The following is a 23,034-nucleotide window of genomic DNA, read 5'->3' on the forward strand; positions in this document are numbered from 1 at the left end:
TATTATTGCATGCCAGGTACTGTACAGAGACTGTCCCCTGGCATCGGGCCAGGCCAACTATATGCAACTTGAAAATATATCCACTTCTATGTTATTCTAAGAGCTCCCCAGGAAGGCCTGCCAGCCCGAGCCCCTCAGCACCTTCCTCTAGCGCAGGTGGATAATGTATCCTCCCTTCAACCCCAGATCCACCCTCAGCAGCCCGGAGGTTTGCCTGCAGAGGTCCTGCATCCCCCACCATCCTCATGCCCCTAAACCCGCTCCAGAGTTGGGACGTCTGGTGTTCAAACCCCGAGTCTGCTACATATCAGTGCTGTGACCTTGGGCAAATTGCTTAAGTTCCCCAGTGCCTTGGTTTTCCCGTCTATAAAGCTTTGTGTGGGAAGATCAGATGAGTTAATCATTCCAAAGCGCTCAGAGTGGTGCCCGGCCTATGGCAGAAGTCTCAGGGGCTGCTCTGATGTGAGTCTGGGAATGAGAAGCTTTCCTTTCGAATGATTTCAGGCTCCAGGTTTGACCTAAGAGGGTTTAGGTTGGGCAGCGGGGTGAGGCATGGAAACTGGGGCCCGTAGGAGGCATCAGGAGGCAGCACTGGCCTCAGCTCTTCCCTGACTGCTGTGTGAGCTTGGAGAGGTCACTTGCCCCCCGCAAGGGCCTTTGCCCATTGCTTCACCTATAAAACGGATGTGCCAACAAGAACATGCTTTCAATAACCCTTATTTCAGAGGGCCATCACCAGGTTCAGGCCACGTGGGCAAAAGGGCTTTGTAAAAAGCCCTTCCCGTTAGCTAGCAAATGCTCTTTACCTTTGCTGTCAAGCACTTCGTCATCTTCACAGTCCATGGCAGAAGATTCAGGATTGTCTCTGTCACAGTTCACCAGCAGGATGGCACCCTGTCCACAAGGGCCCCAGGTCCAGGTCCTCTGGACACCAGCAGAGAAGAGTCACGCTTAGAAACTAGCGTAGAGCCCTCCAACTCTTGCAAGAGGCATAGCAACTTCCCATCACCTCTTTTTTTTTTTTTTTTTTTTTTTTTTGAGACGGAATCTTGCTCCCTCACCAAGCTGGAGTGCAGTGGTGTGATCTCAGCTCACTGCAACCTTCACCTCCCGGGTTCAAGCGATTCTCTTGCCTCAGCCTCCTGAGTAGCCGGGACTATAGGCACGCGCCACCGAGCCCGGCTAATTTTTGTATTTTTAGTAGAGACAGGGTTTCACCATGTTGGCCAGGATGGTCTCAATCTCTTGACCTCATGATCCGCCCGCCTTAGCCTCCCAAAGTGCTGGGATTACGGGCGTGAGCCACCACGCCCGGCCCCCATCACCTCTTTAGCCCAGTGCCGTTTACACATCTTGCTCCCATATCAATTGATTCTTTGATCTCAAGAGTGGATTTTTGTCTTTTACTGCAAAAGTCACAACTAAATTCACCCAAAACACAATTCATCCATTTAAAAAAAGGACAGTCACATGGATTTTAATAGCTTTCAAGACATGTTAGCCAGGCGGGGTGGCTCACACCTGTAATCCCAACACTTTGGGAGGCTGAGGCAGGCAGATCACCTGAGGTCAGGAGTTCAAGACCAGCCTGGCCAACATGGCGAAACCCTGTCTCTACTAAAAATATGAAAATTAGCTGGGCGTGGAGGCGCACAACTATAATCTCAGCTACTCGGGAGCCTGAGGTAGGAGAATCGCTTGAACCCGGGAGGCGGAAGTTGCAGTGAACCGAGATGGTGCCACTGCACTCCAGCCTGGGAGACAGAGCGTGACTCCATTTCAAAAATAAATAAATAAATAAATAAAATGTTGAGCTTGACAAACCAAATGCAGCTAAATATGTATGTCAAGATTCTAATCTAAATAGCTACTATTATGTGAACTCTTAATTACTCATTCAGCAAAGTGTGGTACTATTCTTAGAAGTCAGTTAATATCTGTCCAAAGATTAAAGCCCATTAAGCAGCCCCACCCTATAGGGATCTAATAGTGATGGCGCCTCCCTTCGCTGGAGAGCGTTTGCCCGCAGGAAATGACTGCGTTTCGAGAGGGATACAGGGATAGGTTCTACTGCTAGAGTTGTAATTTTTCTTCCCACTCTTGCTGACCCCACAAAGGATCTTCATCTTTTTACAGGTCACAGCCCCCAGTGCACACCAGCATAAAATGGTGCAGGCAGCGCTGGGGTTTCAGGTTTACCTGAAGACTCTGGTTTAAGACAGCGTTCACGTGTCCCTTCTGCACATACCACCATCTTGTCTTTCCACAACACACCCTCCGTCTCCCCACCTGGCTCCTTCCCGCCTCTCCCCCTGCCATTTCTTCCTTTCTCTGTTATTGCCCCATGTAGGCAGCTCTGCAGAAATATCTCCCATCAGTCATAGAACATGGAATAGGGAGTTTTTGAGCCAGAGTCTTGCCCACGAATTTCCTCTCTGCTGTGTATTAACTGGGTGACTCAGTAGCGTTTCTAGTTTGTAGGATAACACATTTTCTGAACCCACGATTGGTGAAAATCTGATTTTGTAAAATAGATGGGAAATACATAAACCAAAATATTAATGGCGATGCTAATTTTCTCCGCCCCCCCCCCCTTTTTTTTTAACAGTTAACATGGGATGCGTGAGACAGACCAGGATTTACCCCATCACCACAAGGGGGCGCCCGGGGAGAATCCAGCAGAACTAGGAAAGGAGCGTTTGGGTGAGCGGTACCTTGTCTTCCACAGCTCTGGTTGGCTTCACTTTGCCGGTGCGGGTGATGTCCGCGCACAGGGAGATTTCTGAAATTCCACCAAGTAAGAGGAGAGGGTTGGTGAGGGTCCGGGGTTGGGGCACCCAGCCTGGCCCCAGATGGGCAGGTCCTTTCCCCAGGGGACTGTGTGCACCCATAGTGGGAGCCCCTCTTCCTGTCCTTCAGAGGAGACACAGGTTCAAGGCATCCTTCCCCCATGGCCCCCAGGAAGTCTGGCTACAGTTCGGACAGCAGAGTTGGGGCCTCTGACCATACCTGTTCCCCTTCAGCGGGGCCACAACTGTGATGTCCACCAGACCCTGCGCGTCTGGCCACCCCCAGGGATTTTGGAAGGAATTCCCAGCCACCGCAAAGAGAGGTTCCATGTGAAGCCTCTGCAGGCACACCCTGCCAGGCTCTCAAAAGACTGTGGCCCCAGCCCTCAGTGACCTTGGGGTGGGGGACCCAGTGGTGACACCAGCCCCACCGGCTCTTCATGACATGTGTTGTAACTCTATCTGGGGACAAATTGCAACCATGAACATGCCCCCACTCTGTCCAAATGGCTTGGCTGAGAGAGCAAACATTTGTTTGTAAATCCTTCCTCCTTCATCCGAATATATGACCGCAAGGTCATTCCAATAAAATAGATCTGTGTGCCCCACAGCATGATATGGTGAACCTTGTCCCACGTGAGACTGACCCTCTAAACATATTCCTAGCCATGTCTTAGGGCCAGGGAAGCATTGTCCTTTTGTGGTCTGGACTTCCCGACACCTTTACTAACTAATTGGGTGACCTTGGACAAGTCTGTTTAACTCTGTGCCTCAGTTTCCTCATCTGTAAAATGGGATAGTAATAATACCAATTTCACTGGACTGCTGTAAGGATTAAATGTAAAGTCTTAGCACAATGCCTGGCAATTGAGTAAGTGCTGTATTAGTATTATTTAAATATGTATTAATGAATGAAATGCATTAATGAAATGAAACCTGAAGATTTTATAAGCTACATATTATACATATATGTGTGTGTGTGTGTATATATATATTTAGTTTTTGAAACTGGGTCTCACTCTTGTCACCCAGGCTGGAGTGCAGTGGCACAATCATGGCTCACTGCAGTCTTGACCTTCTGGGCTCAAGCAATCCTCACACATCAGCCTCTTGGGTAGCTGATACTACAGGATCATGCCACCATGCTCAGCTAATTTTTTAAAATTTTTTGTAGAAACAGGATCTCACTGTGTTGCCCAGGCTGGTCTCAAACTCCTGGGCTCAAGCGATCCTCCCGCCTCCACCTTCCAAAGTGCTGGGATTGCAGGTGTGAGCCACTATGTCTGGCTGCTACTTATATATTTAATACACATAATGATACTAATCATGATATTATTGTTCAAAATGAGGTCAAGTTAAAGAATGGATTTTACTTAAAGAAGAACATTACATAAATATGTGTTTAGGTGGATCATTGATATGGCAGAAATGGTGAAGATGAGATATAAATAATGGAATTTGAGGAACACTGTCTAGATTATTGTATAAGACAGTGTCATCATCTACTTTTTGTTACAGATATTTGAGGTATCAAAAAGGAATAGAGGGCTGGGCTCAGTGGTTCACACCTGTAATCTCAGCACTTTGGGAGAGCAAGGAGGACGGATCGCCTGAGGTCAGGAGTTTGAGACCAGCCTGGCCAACATGGTGAAACCCCATCACTACTAAAAATACAAAAATTAGTCGGGCATGGTGCTGTGCACCTGTAGTCCCAGCTACTAGGGACGCTGAGGCAGGAGGATTGCTTAAACCCAGGAGGCGCAAGTTGCAGTGAACCGAGCTTGCACCACTGCACTCCAGCCTGGGTGACAGAGTAAGACTCCATCTCAAAAAAAAAAAAAAAAAAAAAAAAAAAAAAAAGGAATGGAGACGCATATATTGAAAATCCATGTACCTATTTCCTAACTTGAGAAGTAAAATGTTAAGATGCAATTAAAGTTCCCCACACCACCACTCCCACATTGTATTTCTTTGTGGTTCACTGACTAGGGATGGAATATTTCTGAACTCCCAGATGTCTGACTGGCTGGAAACCATGCTTTTCCTCTGCTCAGTGTAAAATAAGCTCCAGGTATAGTTTCTCCTACAGAGACATCCTGCAGGGATTAGGAGGTGGGTAGGAGATGAGACAGCACTCTAGGATCCTGGTTGTCACTTACCCACCCCGGTGAGATAGAGTAGAGCTTTGACTGGTGGAGTCTTGGGTCCATGGTATGAAATCTGAACCTATGGGAGAGCAGATCACTAATGACTTCTCTTAGTCATTCAACAAACACCCACTGGACCCCTGCTATGTGCCAGCTCAGGGTAGGGCACTGGGGAGACAAAGATGGGCCATAGCCTGTAAGGAGTGGCCCCATCCAATGGGAATGGAGGGAAAGCAAAAAGCTTGAATGACTGGTGCTACAGAAGAGCGTCCTATGGGGGCCCAGCAATGGAGACACTCTGCCTGGCAGGGTGGTTTGTGAAAGAGTGCGCTTTGAGGTAGATCTTGGAAAGGGAGTAGGGGCCCAGCACCTGGAGATGGGGCAGAAGAAGCGCTAGAAGGAGAGAGCTGATCATAAGCCACAGAACTGACTCTGGCAAGCAGAAGGGATCAAGGAAAGACCTGAAGAACCAGACCCTGGAAAGGCCGGGTCCTGGGGGATCTGGGGAGCAGGAGCTTTGAGTGGGTGGAGGTCTCTTCAGGAAGAAATGAAGAAACACCAATCCCCTGTGCCCAAGGTTCAGAAATCCTAAGAGAACACCTCAGATTGACCAGAGGAGGGTGGAGCATGTGGGTTGACACATCCAAGCAAAATGGAGGTGGGAAGTTTCCCAAAGCAGAGCCAAAGAGCTGCCACCAGAGGAAGAGGAGCTCCTGAGGGGACACATTGAGGTGTTCAGACCTGCCCTGTAGACAGTGGAAATCCAGGAAAATGCCACGGCCATCACTGCCTCTGCCTGGACCATGGTGTCAGCCTTCTGTCAGGTATCCCTGCCTCCCATCCACTCCCTAGTTCCTGTCTACTTGCTAGGCCGCAGTCAGTGGGATCTTTCTAAATTACAAATGCTGTCTTGCTATCTGCTGGCTGAAAACTTTTTATTGGCTTCCTGTTGTTCACAAAAAATGAGGTCCCTGATACCAAACTCTTCAAACTGACTCCCTCACCTCCCTCTCTGTCTTCCTTTCTTGCCATACAGAACTTCCTCAGTTTCCCCAACACGTGTCTCACCCTTTTCTCATCCAGAGAGTGCACACAGGCTGACCCTCTGCGTCAAGCTGTCTCCTGTCTCCTGCTCTTCGGTGGGTAGTTTGTGTCATCCTTCAGCTTGCTGCTTCTTTCAGGAAGCCTTCCCTGACCACCCCCTCCCCAGCCTGCCTGGATAGTCAAGCTCTGTGTTCCCCCAGGGAGAAGCCTGCTTGGCTGGTTCTGCTGGGAACAAGTGGCTGTTGGCCCAGAGATTTGTGGGAACCCCAGAGGGTCCTGTTGAGCCCATCTACAGGCAAAGGGGGTATGGTAGGTGGAATGGTGGTCCCCCCAAAAGATACATCCACATCCTAATCCCTGGAACTTGTGGATGTGATTTCATTTGGAAAAAAAAATCTTGCAGATGTAAGTTAAGGATCTTGAGACCAGACGTGGTGGCTCATGCCTATAATCCCAGCACTTTGGGAGGCCAAGGTGAGCGGATCACTTGAGGTCAGGAGTTTGAGACCAGCCTGACCAACATGGCGAAACCCCGTCACTACTAAAAAAAAAACAAAAATTAGCCGGGTGTGGTGGTGGGTGCCTGTAATCCCAGCTATTTGGGAGGCTGAGGCAGGAGAATCGTTTGAACCCAGGAGGCGGAGGTTGCAGTGAGCCGAGATTGCACCACTGCACTCCAGCCTGGGCAACACAGCAAGACTCTTGTCTCAATAAAAAAAAAAAAAAAAGGATCTTGAGATGAGGAGATCACCCTGGACTATCCAGTTGGGCCCTAAATCCCATGGCAAGTGCCCTTATGACAGAGGCGGAGGGGGATTCCACAGAGAAGGGGCAGAGGCAGTGTGACCATGGAAGCAGACTGGAGTGATACAGCCACAAGTCAGACGGCCCCCAGGAGCTGGAAGAGGCAAATCATTACTCTCTCCTGGAGCCTCCAGGAAAATCTGGCCCTGCTGGCACCTGGAACTCAGACTTCTGAACCCCAGAACAGTGACAGGATACATTTCTGTTGTTTTACGCAAACCATGGTGATTTTCTTTTTTTTTTTTTTTTTGAGATGGAGTTTCGCTCTTTCACCCAGGCTGGAGTGCAGTGGTGCGATCTTGGCTCACTGCAACCTCTCCCTCCCAGGTTCAAGCGATTCTCCTGCCTCAGCCTCCTGAGTTGCTGGGATTATAGGCACTCGCCACTACGCCTGGCTAATTTTTGTATTTTTAGTAGAGATGGGGTTTCACCATGTTGGCCAGGCTGGTCTCAAACTCCTGACCTCAGGTGATCCACCCGCCTCGGCCTCCCAAAGTGCTGGGATTGCAGGTATGAGCCACTGTGCCCAGCCACCATGGTGATTTTCTATACCAGACACAGGAAACCAATTCAGGAGCATGGACCAGCGTTCCATGGGGCTACCTGTCTGTGGCCTCCATAGAACTCAGCATCATTTGCAATTGTTTGTTTACCAGTAGATTCTCTGACACCACCACTCACAGGTTATATGAGCCCATGAGGGCTGCACCCTCAGCTGTCTTATTCATTTCTGGATTCCCAGTGCCTGGCAGTGTCTAGCAGTGTCTGGCACGTGCTAGGTACTGACTAAAGATTTGCTGAATAGAGTTTAATCTAACCCCTGACCTCCATGATCCCCCGGCAGCTGTATATTATTGTCCTCGGGGACACTATGGTTGGAAGAAGCCAGCATGAGCTTTTCCCCAGGGAAAGAGGCTCTGCCAGGTTGGTGCTGTGGATTACAGCAGGACAGAGTGTGAGTGGCTGCCCTGCTGAAATCCATCCACACTGCCACCCCACAGCTATGACACTCACCTTCTGGTCGCCTGTGCTACCACTGGCTGCTTTCATCGTCAGGGTCACCTCTACCCCAGGGTCCAGGGGCCATGTGGAGGAACCTGTGGACTTCTTCTTGGCTGGAGGGCTGTGGGCAATATCCACGACCACCCCTGGAGAGGCGTTGACGCTGAAGGACGTGCAGTCCTCAGGGGCAGAGCTGTGGATAAGACAGATGGGGAAGCAGAGGATGCGGTAAGGAGGGGCTGGGCTGGCCATGGCTCTCCCAGCATTTCTCCTTGTGTTGGTTAATATTAGGTGTCCGCTTGATTGGACTGAAGGACACAAAGTATTGTTTCTGGGTATATGTGTGAGGGTGTTGCCGGAGGAGGTTGGCATTTGAATCAGTGGACCGGGAGAGGAAGACCCACCCTCAGTGCCAGCATGGCTACAACAAAAGCAGGTGGAAGAGGTGGGATCCCCTTTCTCGCTGGGGCTTCCGGCTGCCTTCTTTCTCCCGTGCTGGATGCTTCCTCCCGCTGCTCCTGCCCTTAGACACTAGACTCCAGGTTCATTGGCCTTTGGACTCTGGGACTTGCACCAGTGGCTTGCCAGGGGCTCTCGGGCCTTTGGCCACAGACTGAAGACTGCATTGTCAGCTTCCTTGGTTTGAGGCTTTCAAATTCAGACTGAGCCACTGCCAGCTTCTCTCTTCCCCAGCTTGCAGATTGTGGGACTTTGCCTTGTGATCGTATGAGCCAGTTCTCCCTAATAAACACACACACACATAAACACACACACACACACATACACACACGCACACACACCGTATTATTCTGTCCCTCTGGAGAACCCTGACTAACACTCCTTTTCCCAATAGGTATAAAAACCAGACAGCAGCCAGTGCTTACTCTGACCGTGGGGAGTAAGTACTGTAAGGTTCTCAGGAGGGAATGAGAGCGACAGAAAGCGAATCCCCTGATCTGAAGGATTTGCATTTCAGCTAGAAAACTAGCAGAGGGATGTGCACACTAGCGGCTCCCACACACGGATGCAGGCATGGAGGGGTGTGTGCACCCAGAGGTTTCCACCACGCCACTGTGCACACGCAGGATTGTGCGTGTACAAAGCATCATAGACTTCTGCTTCTGGAATTGTGGCAGACCAGGTACTCTGAAGGACCTTCCTCTTAAGAAACAACTGGATCGTGGATAAAATATACATTTTAAAGCATTACTGAGCTCATGAGAAATAAGGTAGCTCTCCAAGGATTAGCCTTCTCCACATGCACATAAACACACGCACATGCACACACACAGTAGTCAAAGTGAAGAATATCAAAGACAAAGAGAGGATCTTAAAGGCATTCAGAAAGGAAAGTCAGATTATCTAGGAGGAGATAACAATCCGATTGGAAGCAGACTTGTCAACAGCAGTGACATCCAAAAAACAGTTGTGTCATCTCTTTATAGTATTTTGGGAAATAGTTCGCCCTTGAACAGCACAGGTTTGAACTGTGTGGGTCCACTTCTACTCTGATTTCCTTCCTCCTCTGCCACCCCAGAGACAGCAAGACCAACCCCTCTTCCTCCTCAGCCTACTCAACATGAAGACGAGGCTGAAGACCCTTATGATGATCCACTTCCACTTAATGAACAGTAAATATCTTTTCTCTTCCTTATGATTTTCTTTTCTTTCGCTTACTTTGCGGTAAGACCACAGTGTATAATACATGTAACATACAAAATATCTGTCAATCAACTGTTTATGTTACTGGTAAACCTCCCGCCAACAGTAGTCTATTAGTAGTTAATCTTTGGAGAGTCAAAGTTATACGCAGATTTTCAACTCCATTGGGGGTCAGCGGTCCTATCCGCAATGTTATTCAAGGGTCAATTGTGACTGTTAACCTAGAATTGTGCACTCGTCCAAAAAATATCTTAAAGATATTTTCAGATGAACAAAAACGGATATTTTAAAATCCGACTTTCACCAAGGCAATTTCTAAAGGCATAGTTTAGGAAGGAGGTATCTGATGTCATAAGAACGGTCTGAAGTGCAAGAAAGAATGGTGAACAGATAAAATGGTAAATATTTTAGTAAATCTAAACCAACATTGTATACAAAAAAGTCATAAAAACTGTGGGATAAAAAAGGCAGAATATAATTTGGCAGGAGGATGAGAGAGGTGAAGTATTTTGAGATCCCTGATTAAAAGGGGAATTAAGATATTGTTTAACTCTAGATTTTTAAAACTTATTTATTTATTTTTTCTTCAAGACAGGGTCTCCCTCTGTCACCCAGGGTAGAGTACAGTGACGTGATCACAGCTCACTGCAGCTTTGACCTCCTGTGCTCAAGTGGTCCTCCTGTCTCAGCCTCCCAAGTGGCAGGGACTACAGGTGAATGCCACCACACCCAGCTACTTTTCAAAGTTTTTTGTAGAGACAGAGTCTTGCTATGTTACCCAGGCTGGTCTCAAACTCCTGACCTCAAGCGATCCTTCTGCCTCAGTCTTCCAAAGTGCTGGGATTACAGGCATGAGCCACTGTGCCTGGCCTAAACTTTTATGTGCCTGGTCTATACTTTTAAAAGTATTTGGCCGAGCATGGTGGCTCATGACTATAATCTCAGCTCTTTGGGAGGCCAAGGCAGGAGGATCGTTTGCACCCAGGAGTTTGAGACCAGCCTGGGCAACATAGGGAGATCCTGTCTCTACAAAAAATAAAACAATTAGCGGGCATGGTGGCTTGTGCCTGTAGTCATGGATACTCAAAATGCTGAGGAAGGAGGATCACTTGAGTCCAGGAGATCAAGGATGCAGTGAGCCATGATTCTGCACTCCACAACATCTGCACTCCATCCTGGGCAACAGAGTGAGAACCTGTCTTAAAAAAATAAATAAATAGGCCAGGCACTGTGGCTCATGCCTGTAATCCTAGCACTTTGGGAGGCCGAGACGGGCGGATCACAAGGTCAGGAGATCGAGACCATCCTGGCTAAGATGGTGAAACCCCATCTCTACTAAAAATACCAAAACTTAGCCGGGTGTGCTGGCGGGCACCTGTAGTCCCAGCTACTCGGGAGGCTGAGGCAGGAGAATGGCGTGAACCCGGGAGGTGGAGCTTGCAGCGAGCGGAGGTTACGCCGCTGCACTCCAGCCTGGGCCATAGGCGAGACTCTGTCTCAAAAAAATAAAAAAATAAAAAATAAAAACAAAAGGTATTCACCAAAAGAATAGAAATAGCATTTATAAATTTCTACACATGGGAAAAATGCAATAATAAGAACATGAATAGGAGAACTCCATTCCAAAAAAGCGAGGAAAGAGTAAAAGTCCACATAGGGAGAAACTGGACAAATAGAAATAAAAGATTAGTAAGAACAAATTCAAATATGTAAATAATCTCCTGTAATCCCAGCACTTTGGGAGGCTGAGGCAAGAGGATCACTTGAAGTTAGGAGTTTGAGACCAGCCTGGCCAACATGGTGAAATCCGGTCTCTACTAAAAAAAAAATACAAAAATTAGCTGGGCATGGTGGTACGTGCCTGTAATCTCAGCCACTTGGGAGGGTGAGGCAGGAGAATTGCTTGAATCCGAGAAGCAGAGGTTGCAGTAAGCTGAGATCACACCACTGTACTCCAGCCTGGGCGACAAAGCGAGACTTCGTCTCAAAAAGAAAAAAAAAAGTAAATAATAAAAATAAGTGTAACAGGATTAGTATTGCCAGTTAAAAGAGTTTTCATTAAATAAACAAAATCCAGTAATATACTCTTTACAAGAAACGCATCTAAAATATAAAGACCCAGAAAAGTTGAAAATTTTTAGCAAATGCTAACCCAAAGAGAGCTGGGATGGATATATTAATATCAAAAGAATAAATTATTAGATAAAACAGATTGTTATCAACAGAGAGGATTACAACCTAATGATATACAGTTTAACTTACCTAGAAGATATTCTAAACTTGTATGTATCTAATAACAGCCTCAACATATGTAAAGCAAGGCTGGGCGTGGTGGCTCATGCTTGTAATACCAACACGTTGGGAGGCCGAGGTGGGCGGATTGCCTGAGCCCAGGAGTTAAAGACCAGCCTGAGCAATATGGTAAAACCCCATCTCTACAAAAAATACAAAAGAATTAGCAAGGCGTTGTGGCATGCACCTGTAGTCCCAGCTACTCAGGAGGCAGAGATGGGAAGATCACTTGAGCCTGGGAGGCAGAGGTTGCAGTGAGCTGAGACTGCACCACTGTACCCCAGCCTGGGTGACAGGGTGAGACTGTGTCTCAAAAAAAAAAAAAAAAAAAAAAAAAAAAAAAAGCATATAAAGCAAACATTAATACAAATAATTGATAGGGAAAAGAAGTTGACAAAACCACCATCAGAGTTGAAGATTTCAACTCTTCTTTCTCAATTAACAATAGATTGAGCAGATAAAAATTTAGTAATGATACAAATTTGCTAACGTACTTGATTTAGTGGATATTTATAGAATTGTGTATCCCACAACTAGCAAATATACATTTTCCCAAGCACAGCACACATGGGTCATGGGTCATTTAAAAAAGTGACCATGTAATTGACCATAAAGTTAAGTTTCAACAAACATTAAAAGATAGGTAATATATGGGTAATAGTATATTCTTTGATCATTAGGTAACTAATTAGAAGTTACTAGCATGAAGTATGTTTTTAAAAGCCCCATACATTTGGAAATTTAAAACCAGACATCTCAATAACTCACAAGTCAAAGGACAATTAAAAATGGAAATTAAGTAATAATACTTAGGACTGAGCAATAACTAAAATACCATTTTCAAAACTTTTGGGGAGATGTAAAAGTGATACTTTATGCCTTAAATGTTTATATTTTTAAAAAAGAAAGTAAAAGCTGAAAATTAATAGAAAAAGAAAGTGTAATGTAATCTCCCAAAATAAAATAAAGTTGGAAGAAATCTGTGAAATAATAAAACAAATCAATAAAGCCAAAAGTTGGTTCTTAGAATAGACCAATAAAACTGACAAATCTCTGGCAACACTGATCAAGAGAAAAAATATTAGGAAAGCAAATTACTGAAGATAAAGCAGATTTTTTTTTTCCCTGCAGATAGTTGATAAAAGGTTAACAAAAGACCCACAGAGAACATCCTGTTTAACAGGGAAAATATGAAAACCTTCCCTTTAAAGTCAGAAACACAGGGCTGGTGCAGTGGCTCATGCCTATAATCCTAGAACTTTGGGAAGCTGAGGTGGGCAGATCACATGAGGTCAGGAGTTGGAGACCAGCCTGGCCAACATGGTGAAACCCTGTCTCTACCAAAAATACAAAAATTAACTGGGTAGTGCATGTCTGTAATCTCAGCTACTGGGGAGGCTGAGGCATGAGAACCATTTGAACCCGGGAGGCAGGGGTTGCAGTGAGCCAAGATTGTGCCATTGCACTCCAGCCTGGGTAACAGAGTGAGACTGTTTTTAAAAAATAAATAAATAGGCCGGGCGCGGTGGCTCAAGCCTGTAATCCCAGCACTTTGGGAGGCCGAGACGGGCGGATCATGAGGTCAGGAGATCGAGACCATCCTGACTAACACGGTCTCTACTAAAAATACAAGAAAATTAGCCGGGCGAGGTGGCGGGCGCCTGTAGTCCCAGCTACTCGGGAGGCTGAGGCAGGAGAATGGCGTGAACCCGGGGGAGCGGAGCTTGCAGTGAGCCGAGATCGCGCCACTGCACTCCAGCCTGGGGCACAGAGCAAGACTCCGTGTCAAAAATAATAATAATAAATAAATAAATAAATAAATACATAAATAAATACATAAACAAATAAACAATCAGGAACGTGGTAAGGATACCCACCCTCACATCTTTTTGACACTGTGTGGATGATTCTAACCACTGCAGCAAAAGAAAAAAAGACATAAAGTAAAACATACAAAGAGTGAAAAGTAAGAAAAAAACTTCCAATATTGACAGAAAATACAGTTGTCTGCAAACCCCAGAAAAATGAATTAAACTTTTTTTAAAATTAAAAATAAATAAAAAGACAAAAGTTTAATAAGGTGACTAATAAAGAGGAAAAAATAAATTACATTTCTATACATCAGCAATAAATAGGAAACAAATATTTTTCTTTTTTTTCTAGCAAACCATTTCTTCAAGAAGAAAACAATTTTTTAAAAAAACAGATATAATTTACAAAAGGAAAAAATACTGTAAAGTACCTAAGATAAATCTAGCAAAACATGTGTAAGATTTTTATGAAGAAAATATTCAAACCTTATTGAAAGCCATTAGAGAAGATCCAAATAAATAGAAATACTATGTATATGGTTAAGAAGGCTTATTGCCATAAAGGTATGAATTCTCTCCAGTGGATTTAGATATTCAGTGGAATTTTAGGGTTTCTCATGGAACTTGATCAGTTGATTTTTAAATCTACATGAGAAATCCAGGAACTAAGTTGGTCAAGGTACTTGTAAAGAAAAGTAGTAAAAAGTGAGGCACTTTCTCAACCAGGTATAAGACTTCCTATAAAGCCATGGAACTTAAGATGGGGTTTTAACAGCTCAGGCCAAGACAAAGGAAGGATAAAACTTAAAGGAGATAGGACTTGATCTATGACAGAAATAGGCTTGCAGATGGCTGGAGGTAGTAGAGACTATACCATAAATGTTGCTGGAGCAATTGCTCATTCATATAGAAAATACTAAATTGGAAAAATAATTAAATTGATCCCAGCCTCACACCACAACAAAAACCAGCAGGAGGCAGATAAAGACTTAAATGTGAAAGTCAGAACTTTGAATCTCTAAAAGAAGATACAGGATAACATATTTATGCTTTCTCTGAAACAAGACACAAAACCAGTAAACATGAAGGAAAAGATCAAAAAATTAAACTAGATGTAAATAAATAGGCCAGGTGCAGTGGCTCACGCCTGTAATCCCAGTGCTTTGGGAGGCCAAGGTGGGAAGATCACTTGAGCCAGGAGTTCAAGACCAGCTGGGACAACATAGTGGACCCTGTATCTATTTTTTAAAAAATTAAAATCAATTTAAAAATTAAAAAAGAATTTAAATTCTGTTAATTGAAAGACAATATAAAGTAAATATACAAGCACAATCTAAGGAGAATATATTTACAACATAAAACCAACAAAGGCTTAGCATGCAGACTATTTAAAGAACTTAGGCAAATCAACATGAAAACATGAAGAGGTACTTCACCTTACTAACAAGTAAGAGAATGAAAAGGTCAAGACCATAAAGAAATAGGATTTTATACCCACTCAATTGGTGAAAAATAACACTATAGATGGTACAATTCAACAGAAACTCTAACGTACTGCTTACTGGAGTGTGAAGTTAACCATTTTTGCCAAAAAAACCCAACTTGGTGTTATTAGCCAACCCCAAACCCAGCAATTCGATTCCTAGGCAGACACTCTGGAGAATCTCTTTCATGTGTTCACTAGGAGACATGTTCAAGAAAGTTCAGAGTAACCCTTTCTGTAATGCAAACAATGAAACATGGTCTAAATGCCCACAAAAGAATAGCTAATAAATCGTAGTGGATTCACAGTGGAGACTCCCTAGAGAGGCAGAACTCCTTCCATATAAGGTCACAGAAACACTTAGGATTATATGTGGTTTTTGGGTTTTTGTTGTTTGTTTGTTTGTTTGTTTTGAGGTGAGGTCTCATTCTGTTGCCCAGGTTGGAGTGCAGTGGTGTGATCTCAGCTCACTGCAACCTCTGCCTCCTGGGCTTAAGCTATCCTCTCATCTCAGCCTCCCAAGTAGCCAGGACTACAGGTGTGCACCACCACACCCAGCTAATTTTTGTATTTTTGTACAGATGGGGTTTTGCCAGGTCATGCAGGCTAGTCTTGAACCCCTAGACTCAAGTAATCTGCCACCTTGGCCTCCCAAAGTGCTGGGATTACAGGCATGAGTCACAGTACCTGGCCTAGGATTACATTTTCTATTTTTATCTTTGTATTGAATATTTGTCTTTATATTAAGAGTTATAGGTATTCATTATAAAGAATTAGGAAAATACAGGAAAAGTATATGGTAGACAGACTTCTCAGATGGTCCCCAATAATTCCCATCTCTGCTGTTCATGCCCTTGTGTAATTCTCTCCCCTTGAGTATGGGCTGGACCTACTGACTTCCTTCTAACCAATGGAAAATGGTAAGAGTGCTGGAATATCACTTCTGTCATAAGGTTACAATAGAATTCTCTCTCTCTGTCTGTCTCTCTGCCTGTCTCTTGCCTTCTTAGCTTGCTCACCTTGATGAAGCAAGCTGCCATTTTGTGGCATGGAGAGGCCAACATGTCAGGAAACTGAGGGAGGCTTCCAGCCAACAGCCATGGAGGAACTGAGGTTCCAACACCCTACAAGGCCCTGAATCCTACCAACAGCCATATGAGTGGGCTTGGAAGTGGCACCTTCCCCAGTCGAGCCTTAGCATGACTATGGCTCTACCAGTACCTTGATTATGAGAAACCTTGGAGCAGAGAACCCAGCTAAGCCATACTGGATTGCTGACCTGTAGAAATTATGATATAATAAATGTTATCATTTTGAGCTAAGTTTTGGGACAATTTGTTATACAGCATAGATAGCTAATACAGTATACCAGAAGAAAGAAGGAGTGAGAGGGGAAAAAGAGGAGAAGGAGAGAAAAAGAGAAAGAAGAAGGAAAGAAAGAAGGAAGGGAGGGAGAAAGAAGACATAAATTGCCTAGAAGAAAATGAATCTTACCACTTAGAGATTGTGAAAGGAAAATACATCTTGGGACCACAAACTCACTAAACCAAAGGGAAGAGTCCTGGGAACTGGGTCCCTCAAACCTGCCTCTCACGGTTCATAAATAAAATAACTATAAAGATAAAAATCTACATACTTCCCTCACAATTGGCCCATAAGGAAATTCCTTGTGGGCCCCAAAGATCTTTACCCTAAAACAGTTCTGTTGAATTTTTCCCTAGCAATGTAAATTTATAGCTTATCTTTTTTTTCTTTCTTTTTTTTTTTTTTTTGAGATGGAGTCTCACTCTCAGCTCACTGCAACGTCCGCCTCCCAGGTTCAAGCAATTCTCCCGTCTCAGCCTCCCAAGTAGCTGGGACTACAGGTGCATGCCACCACGCCCAGTTAATTTTTTGTATTTTTAGTAGAGATAGGGTTCCATATTAGTCAGGCTGGTCTCAAACTCCTGACCTCAGGTGATCCACCCACCTTGGCCTCCCAAAGTGTTGGGATTACAGGTATGAGCCACCACCCCTGGCTGATAGCTTATCTTTACAGGTACAGGACAAAGGACAGAACTCAAAGTCATCCCTCTGCTCCCCTGAGACAAATGCATATCTAAGTGCTCCCTCTCCACTATGTTTATGTTATCTTATGTAAAAATGCAGATTCACGGAGCGAGATGAACACATAAGTGACTATTCCTCTATGCTGCCTCACAAGAAAATTGTGTTTTCAGTGAAAGGCTGATCAGAGACTCAAAAGGATGCAACTGTTTGTCTCTTATCCACCCACACATTAAAAACATTTCTTCCTCTTCTTCCAATATCCACCCTTTCTCCTTTAAATATCGAAGGCCTCAAAATCATCTTTAGAGAAGGGCAAAGACCTGCCTCCCAGACACGTGTCCTTAACTTTGGCAAATAAACCTCCTAAAATGATGGAGACTTGTCTCGGTCATTTTCATTGATTTACAAGACAATCACTAACATTCTGATGTTGATCCTTCAGGAGATGGAATTTGACATAGCCTTTGAAGAACCTAAGGGTCTGAAGTAGACAGAAGAGGAGATTTCATTCCATCTCCTGCCCACCCTGGCTTGGGCTCTCATTCTACCCTCACGAAGTCAATTTCACATTCTTTTTTTTTTTTTTTTTTTTTTTTTTTTTTGAGACGGAGTCTTGCTCTGTCACCCAGGCTGGAGTGCAGTGGCTCGATCTCGGCTCACTGCAAGCTCCACCTCCTAGGTTCACGCCATTCTTCTGCCTTAGCCTCCCGAGTAGCTGGGACTACAAGCGCCCGCAACCACGTCCAGCTAATTTTTGTATTTTTAGTAGAGACGGGGTTTCACCATGTTAGCCAGGATGGTCTTGATCTCCTGACCTCGTGATCCGCCCTCCTCAGCCTCCCAAAGTGCTGGGATCAATTTCATATTCTTAAATAAAAGCAATTACTTACAGGCAATTTACTCTGCTCCAGGCACTGTTCACATTCTTTCCACACATTAACTAATTCGGTTCTCACCACCAGCCTGTAAGGCGGGTACTGTTCATTTTACAGATGAGGAAGCTGAGGCACGGAGAGGTGAAGTCACTTTCCCAAACTCAGGGTTAGGCATATTGGATCTCTGCTTCGTAAAGAGAGTGGGGGTGGGCCCTGGCCTGGCCCCTAGTGGTCCCCCATGCTGCTCTCCCTATGGTCAGAGACTGAATGGCCCACAGTTCCCTGCACCTGCCCCCTACTTTCCCATCTCCCAGGCTTTGCGTATCACCTGTCCCTCATCTGGAGGGCTCTCCCCTCCCACATCCTTCTTGCAGAATCCAATCCAGCCCCAAAGGCCCATCTCAGTGGGTCCTCTGCCATTGAATCCTCCCTTTATCACTCCAACCAAAAGGGATTTGTTCCTTAAAATGAGATCAACCCTCTGTGGTAGGCAGAACAATGGTCTCCCAAAGATGACCACAAAGATGACTAGTCCTCCAAACCTGTGAAGATGTTGCCTTACACAGAAAAGGAGACTTGCAAATGTGATTAAGTTAATGATCTTGAGATGGGGAGATTATGCTAGATTAGCCAGATGGGCCCAATGTAACCACAAGTGTCAGAGGCATTTGAACCAGAGCAACTCCATCTTGAATAGGGGCTGCATAAAATAAGGCTGAGATCTGCTGGGCTGTATTCCCAGTAAGTTAGGCATTCTAAGTTATAGGATGAGATAGGAGGTCAGTACAAGATACAGGTCATAAAGACCTTGCTGATAAAACAGTTGGCAGTAAAGAAGCCGGTCAAAACACATCAAAACCAAGATGATGACAAGAGTGACCTCTGGTTGTCTTCACTGCTCATTATACACTAATTATAATACATTAGCATGCTAAAAGACACTCCCACCAGCATCCTGACAGTTTATGGATGCTATGGCAATGCCTGGAAGTTACCTTATATGGTCTAAAAAGGGGAGGAACCCTCAGTTCAGGGAATTGCCCACCCTTTACCCCAAAAACTCATGAATAATCCACCCCTTGTTTAGCATATAATCAAGAAATAACTATAAAAATGGGCAACCAGCAGCCTTTGGGACTGCTCTGCCTATGGAGTAGCCATTCTTTTATTCCTTTGCCTCCTTAATAAACTTGCTTTCACTTTATGGATCACCTTGAATTCTTTCTTGGGCAAAATCCAAGAACCCTGTCTTGGGGTCTGGATTGGGACCACTTTCCGGTAATACAAAGCTCTTTATAAGAAGGAGGCAGGAGGGTCTAAGTCAGGGAAACTGTGGTGATGGCAGCAGAGATCAGAGTGATGCTGTTGCTGGAAGGGGCCACAAGCCAAGGAATGTGGGCCCCTCTAGAAGCTGCAAGGAATGAGTTCTCCTCTGGAGCGTCCAGAAGGAACGCAGCCCTGCCGACACCTTGATTTTAGTCAAGTAAGATTCATTTTTTGGATATCTGATCTTGCAAACTGGAAGGTAATAAATTTGTGCTGTTTGAAGTCACTAAGTTTGTGGTGATTTGTTACAGCAGTAATGTGTTATATTAAGTTTACCCCACAGCTGCCTCTTTGCGTATTTTAAGTTCGGCTGAAAGGTTTCTTTGTACATAGCAAGCTATAACCTAACTGGAGGTGTAAACAACCCGTGACCTACTTTTATACCAACCACTGTTTTGGCCGATCGCAGGCAGCCAACTGTTCAAACCATGTCCAAATGAGGCAGATGCCGAGCTGTCGTCAATCCAGCTGTTTCTGAGCCTTGCTTCTGTGTTCCGTGGGTCAGTTTCCTTTTTCTGTTCATAAATATTGTTCAACCATGTGGCAGCTCCTGAGTCTTTCTGAACCTATTCTGGTTTGGGTAGAGGGGGCTGCCTGATTCACTAATTGTTCTTTGCTCCACTAAACTGTTAAATTTAATTTGTCTTGTGTTTCTTTTAACAAACAGGAAACTAATACACTCTCTGTCTTTGAATGTCTCTCTCTCTCTCTTTTCTTAAGAGATGGGATCTCATTCTCTCACCCAGGCTAGAGTGCAGTGGCGCAATCACAGCTCACTGCAATTCAGCCTCCCAGGCTGAAGTGACCTTTCCACCTCAGCCTCCTGAGTAGCTGAGTAGCTGGGACCACAGGTACATGCTATCACCCCTGGCTACTTTTTAAAAAATTATTGTTTGTAGAGATAGAGTCTCCTTATCTCCAGGCTGGTCTCGAACTCCTGGGCTCAAGGGATCCTCCCATCTTGGCCTCCCAAAGTGCTGGGATGACAGACATGAGCCACCACACCACGCCTCTGTTTGTCTCTCTCTTGATCCTGGGTAAAACCCTGCACTCTTGAGTGTGATATGATGGCCGAGGTCTGGAAAAGTGGCAGGCAATCAAAAAAACACTTGAACCAAAATCAGCATCTTCATAAGAAAAAAGAAAAAGCAAGGGGCATGTGGTAGTAGATTTTTTAAAAAGTTAGTGTGCTGGCCAGGCACAATGGCTCACGCCTGTAATCCCAGCATTTTGGGAGGCTGAGGTGGGAGGACTGCTTTCGACCAGCCTGGGCAAAATAGCGAGACCCTGTCTCCACAGAAAAGAAAAAAAAAGTCTGGGTGTGGTGGCTCACGCCTGTAATCCCAGCACTTTGGGAGTCTGAGGCGGGCGGATCATGAGGTCAGGAGATCGAGACCATCCTGGCTAACACCATGAAACCCCGTCTCTACTAAAAATACAAAAAAATTAGCCAGACATTGTGGCGGGCACCTGTAGTCCCAGCCACTCAGGAGGCTGAGGCAGGAGAACGGCGTGAACCCGGGAGGCGGAGCTTGCAGTGAGCCGAGATCGCGCCACTGCACTCCAGCCTGGCTGATAGAGCGAGACTATGTCTCAAAAAAAAATAAATAAATAAATAAAAAGAAAAAAAAATAAGCATACCAATTTTCGCCTTGTGTGCATGTGAACGGCAAAAGGTGAAAATATAAAAATGTTTATTCACAGCTCAAAGTCACGGGAAGTCTGATCAGGACATTCAGTCACACTCAGCAGTCAGGTTAGTCTCCCCGCCTCCGTTTGGGAGTTTGAGGTTTAGAATTTCTGTCATCCTCAGTGACATTTCGGTCTTGGCACCTTCTCCCATCCTGACACTGTTGCCTGAGTTGGCGTTCACATACCTGCAGCAGATGACAAGCTAGTCACCTTTCTCTGTGTGGCCATTAACCTTTGTTTTCACAATCATCCTATGAGTGAGCCATTGTTATTCTTTTACAGATGAGAAAACAGGTTCAGAGAGGCAAAGTGACGTGTCTGGGTGCCGGCTGATAATGGCAGGTCTGGGTCCTCTTGCAGCCCAGCCTGGTGCCATTCCTACCACATCATGACTGCCTCTTTCTCTGCGTTGGTGCCACCCTGCTGTGCCCAGCATCCAGCACTTCCTGAAGACCAATGCTTCCCGAAGTGTGATCTTCGGAACAGCAGCATCTGCCTCACTGGGGAATGTGTTAAAAATGCAGATTCTTGGGCTCTGCTCAGACCTACTGAGTTGGAAACTCTAAGAGTGGGCCCAGAAATGTGTGTTTTTTGTTTGTTTTGGTTTTTCGGAGAGGGGTTCTTGCTGGAGTACAGAGGCACAATCATAGCTCACGGCAGACTTGAACTCCTGGGCTCAAGTAATCCTCCTGCCTCAGCCACCTTAGTAGCTGGGACTACAGGCACACACTACCACATCCGGCTAATTTAAAAAATTTTTTTATAGAGATGAGAGTCTCAGTATGTTGCCCAGGCTGGTCTCGAACTCCTGGCCTCAAGTGATCCTCCTGCCTTAGCCTCCCAAAGTGCTGGGATTACAGGCGTAAGTCACAGTGCCCAGCGGCAATCTGTTTTAACAGACTCTCCAGATGCTTTTGATACACACTCAAGTGTGAGAACCACTGCCAAAGAAGATGCTAATACAAGTTTGTTGAATTACCCTGATTTCTGAGTGGAATCAGGGAACCATGCCATGATGCACAGGACAGAATAAATAAAGCATTATGATGGCCAGGCACGGTGGCTCACGCTTGTAATCCCAGCACTTTGGGAGGCCGAGGAGGGTGGATTACCTGAGGTCAGGAGTTCGAGACCAGCCTGGCCAACATGGTGAAACCTCGTCTCTACTAAAATTACAAATAAATTAGCCAGGTGTGGTGGCGGGTGTCTGTAATCCCAGCTACTCAGGAGGCTGAGGCAGGAGAATCGCTTGAACCTGCGAGATGGAGATTGCAGTGAGCCAAGATCTCAACATAGAACTCCAGCCTAGGCGACAAGAGCGAGACTCTGTCTCAAAAAAAAAAAAGCATTATGTCTGTGGCATGCATTGTTATTGCTGCTTTCTTATGCAGAAAAGCCATACACACAGCCAGGCATGGTGGCTTACGCCTGTAACCCTAGCACTTTGGGAAGCTGAGACAGGTGGATTGCTTGAGTCCAGAAGTTTGAGACCAGCCTGGGCAACATGGCTAAACCCCGTCTCTACAGGCATCTCCATGACAACTCTGTGACATAGGTACTATTGGAGTTCCCCTTCTACAAATGAAGAAGAAACTGAGGCTGGAGAGAATGCATACACTGGTATTTGTTGAGAGCTACTGTGAGCCTGGCGTTCTACACCCATTGTCTCATCAGCTGAACATTCACGGCAGCACTATGAGGTCCTGCTACTGTGAGGCCGGCATCCCTCTTCCCATTTTACAGATGAGCACACTGAGGCTCTGCCCCAGTCATGCAGTCCCACAGCTTCTGCTGAATGCCCGGCTGAAATGCAGCCACAGGCGGAAGCTAGGGGCAGGGCCGGGGAGACAGGGGGTAGGGGGTGGGTGTTACTGGGTAGGGGTGATATTTTATTTATTTATTTATTTATTTATTTATTTTTGAGACAGAGTCTTGCTCTGTCACCCAGGCTGGAGTGCAGTGGGCAGTTTCCAGCCAGGAGATGCCCCAGTGGCACTGGTGCCTTTCTGCTCAGGTGCCTCCATTTATGATACACCTACCTGGCCGAACCAAAACTTA

The 23,034-nt window shown here is 45.4% G+C and overlaps 4 protein-coding genes across 5 annotated transcripts in view; 2 read left to right on the forward strand and 2 right to left on the reverse strand.

The window, feature by feature from the left end:
• SDHB (succinate dehydrogenase complex iron sulfur subunit B) overlaps nucleotides 1-23,034 on the forward strand; it is a 689,037-nt gene that overhangs the window by 360,172 nt on the left and 305,831 nt on the right. The gene's annotated exons all lie outside the window — the stretch shown is intronic.
• Nucleotides 1-23,034, forward strand: part of PADI2 (peptidyl arginine deiminase 2) — a 579,517-nt gene that overhangs the window by 298,911 nt on the left and 257,572 nt on the right. The window lies entirely within an intron of this gene.
• Nucleotides 1-23,034, reverse strand: part of PADI1 (peptidyl arginine deiminase 1) — a 169,791-nt gene that overhangs the window by 26,247 nt on the left and 120,510 nt on the right. The gene's annotated exons all lie outside the window — the stretch shown is intronic.
• PADI4 (peptidyl arginine deiminase 4) overlaps nucleotides 1-23,034 on the reverse strand; it is a 55,504-nt gene that overhangs the window by 26,247 nt on the left and 6,223 nt on the right. The window contains exons 1-5 of one of the 2 annotated variants that reach the window (XM_050791220.1): nucleotides 8,191-8,341; nucleotides 7,799-7,979; nucleotides 4,949-5,015; nucleotides 2,715-2,782; nucleotides 807-924 (exon numbers count right to left, since the gene is read on the reverse strand). In XM_050791220.1, coding sequence (XP_050647177.1) covers nucleotides 807-924; nucleotides 2,715-2,782; nucleotides 4,949-5,015; nucleotides 7,799-7,834 — 289 coding nt within the window. In that variant the 5' untranslated portion in view covers nucleotides 7,835-7,979; nucleotides 8,191-8,341. Of the gene's footprint in view, nucleotides 1-806; nucleotides 925-2,714; nucleotides 2,783-4,948; nucleotides 5,016-7,798; nucleotides 7,980-8,190; nucleotides 8,342-23,034 lie in introns of those variants that run through there. The other variant, XM_050791212.1, reaches the window with a different exon arrangement.

This window comes from Macaca thibetana, chromosome 1 (assembly GCF_024542745.1).
Source record: "Macaca thibetana thibetana isolate TM-01 chromosome 1, ASM2454274v1, whole genome shotgun sequence".
NCBI lineage: Eukaryota > Metazoa > Chordata > Mammalia > Primates > Cercopithecidae > Macaca > Macaca thibetana.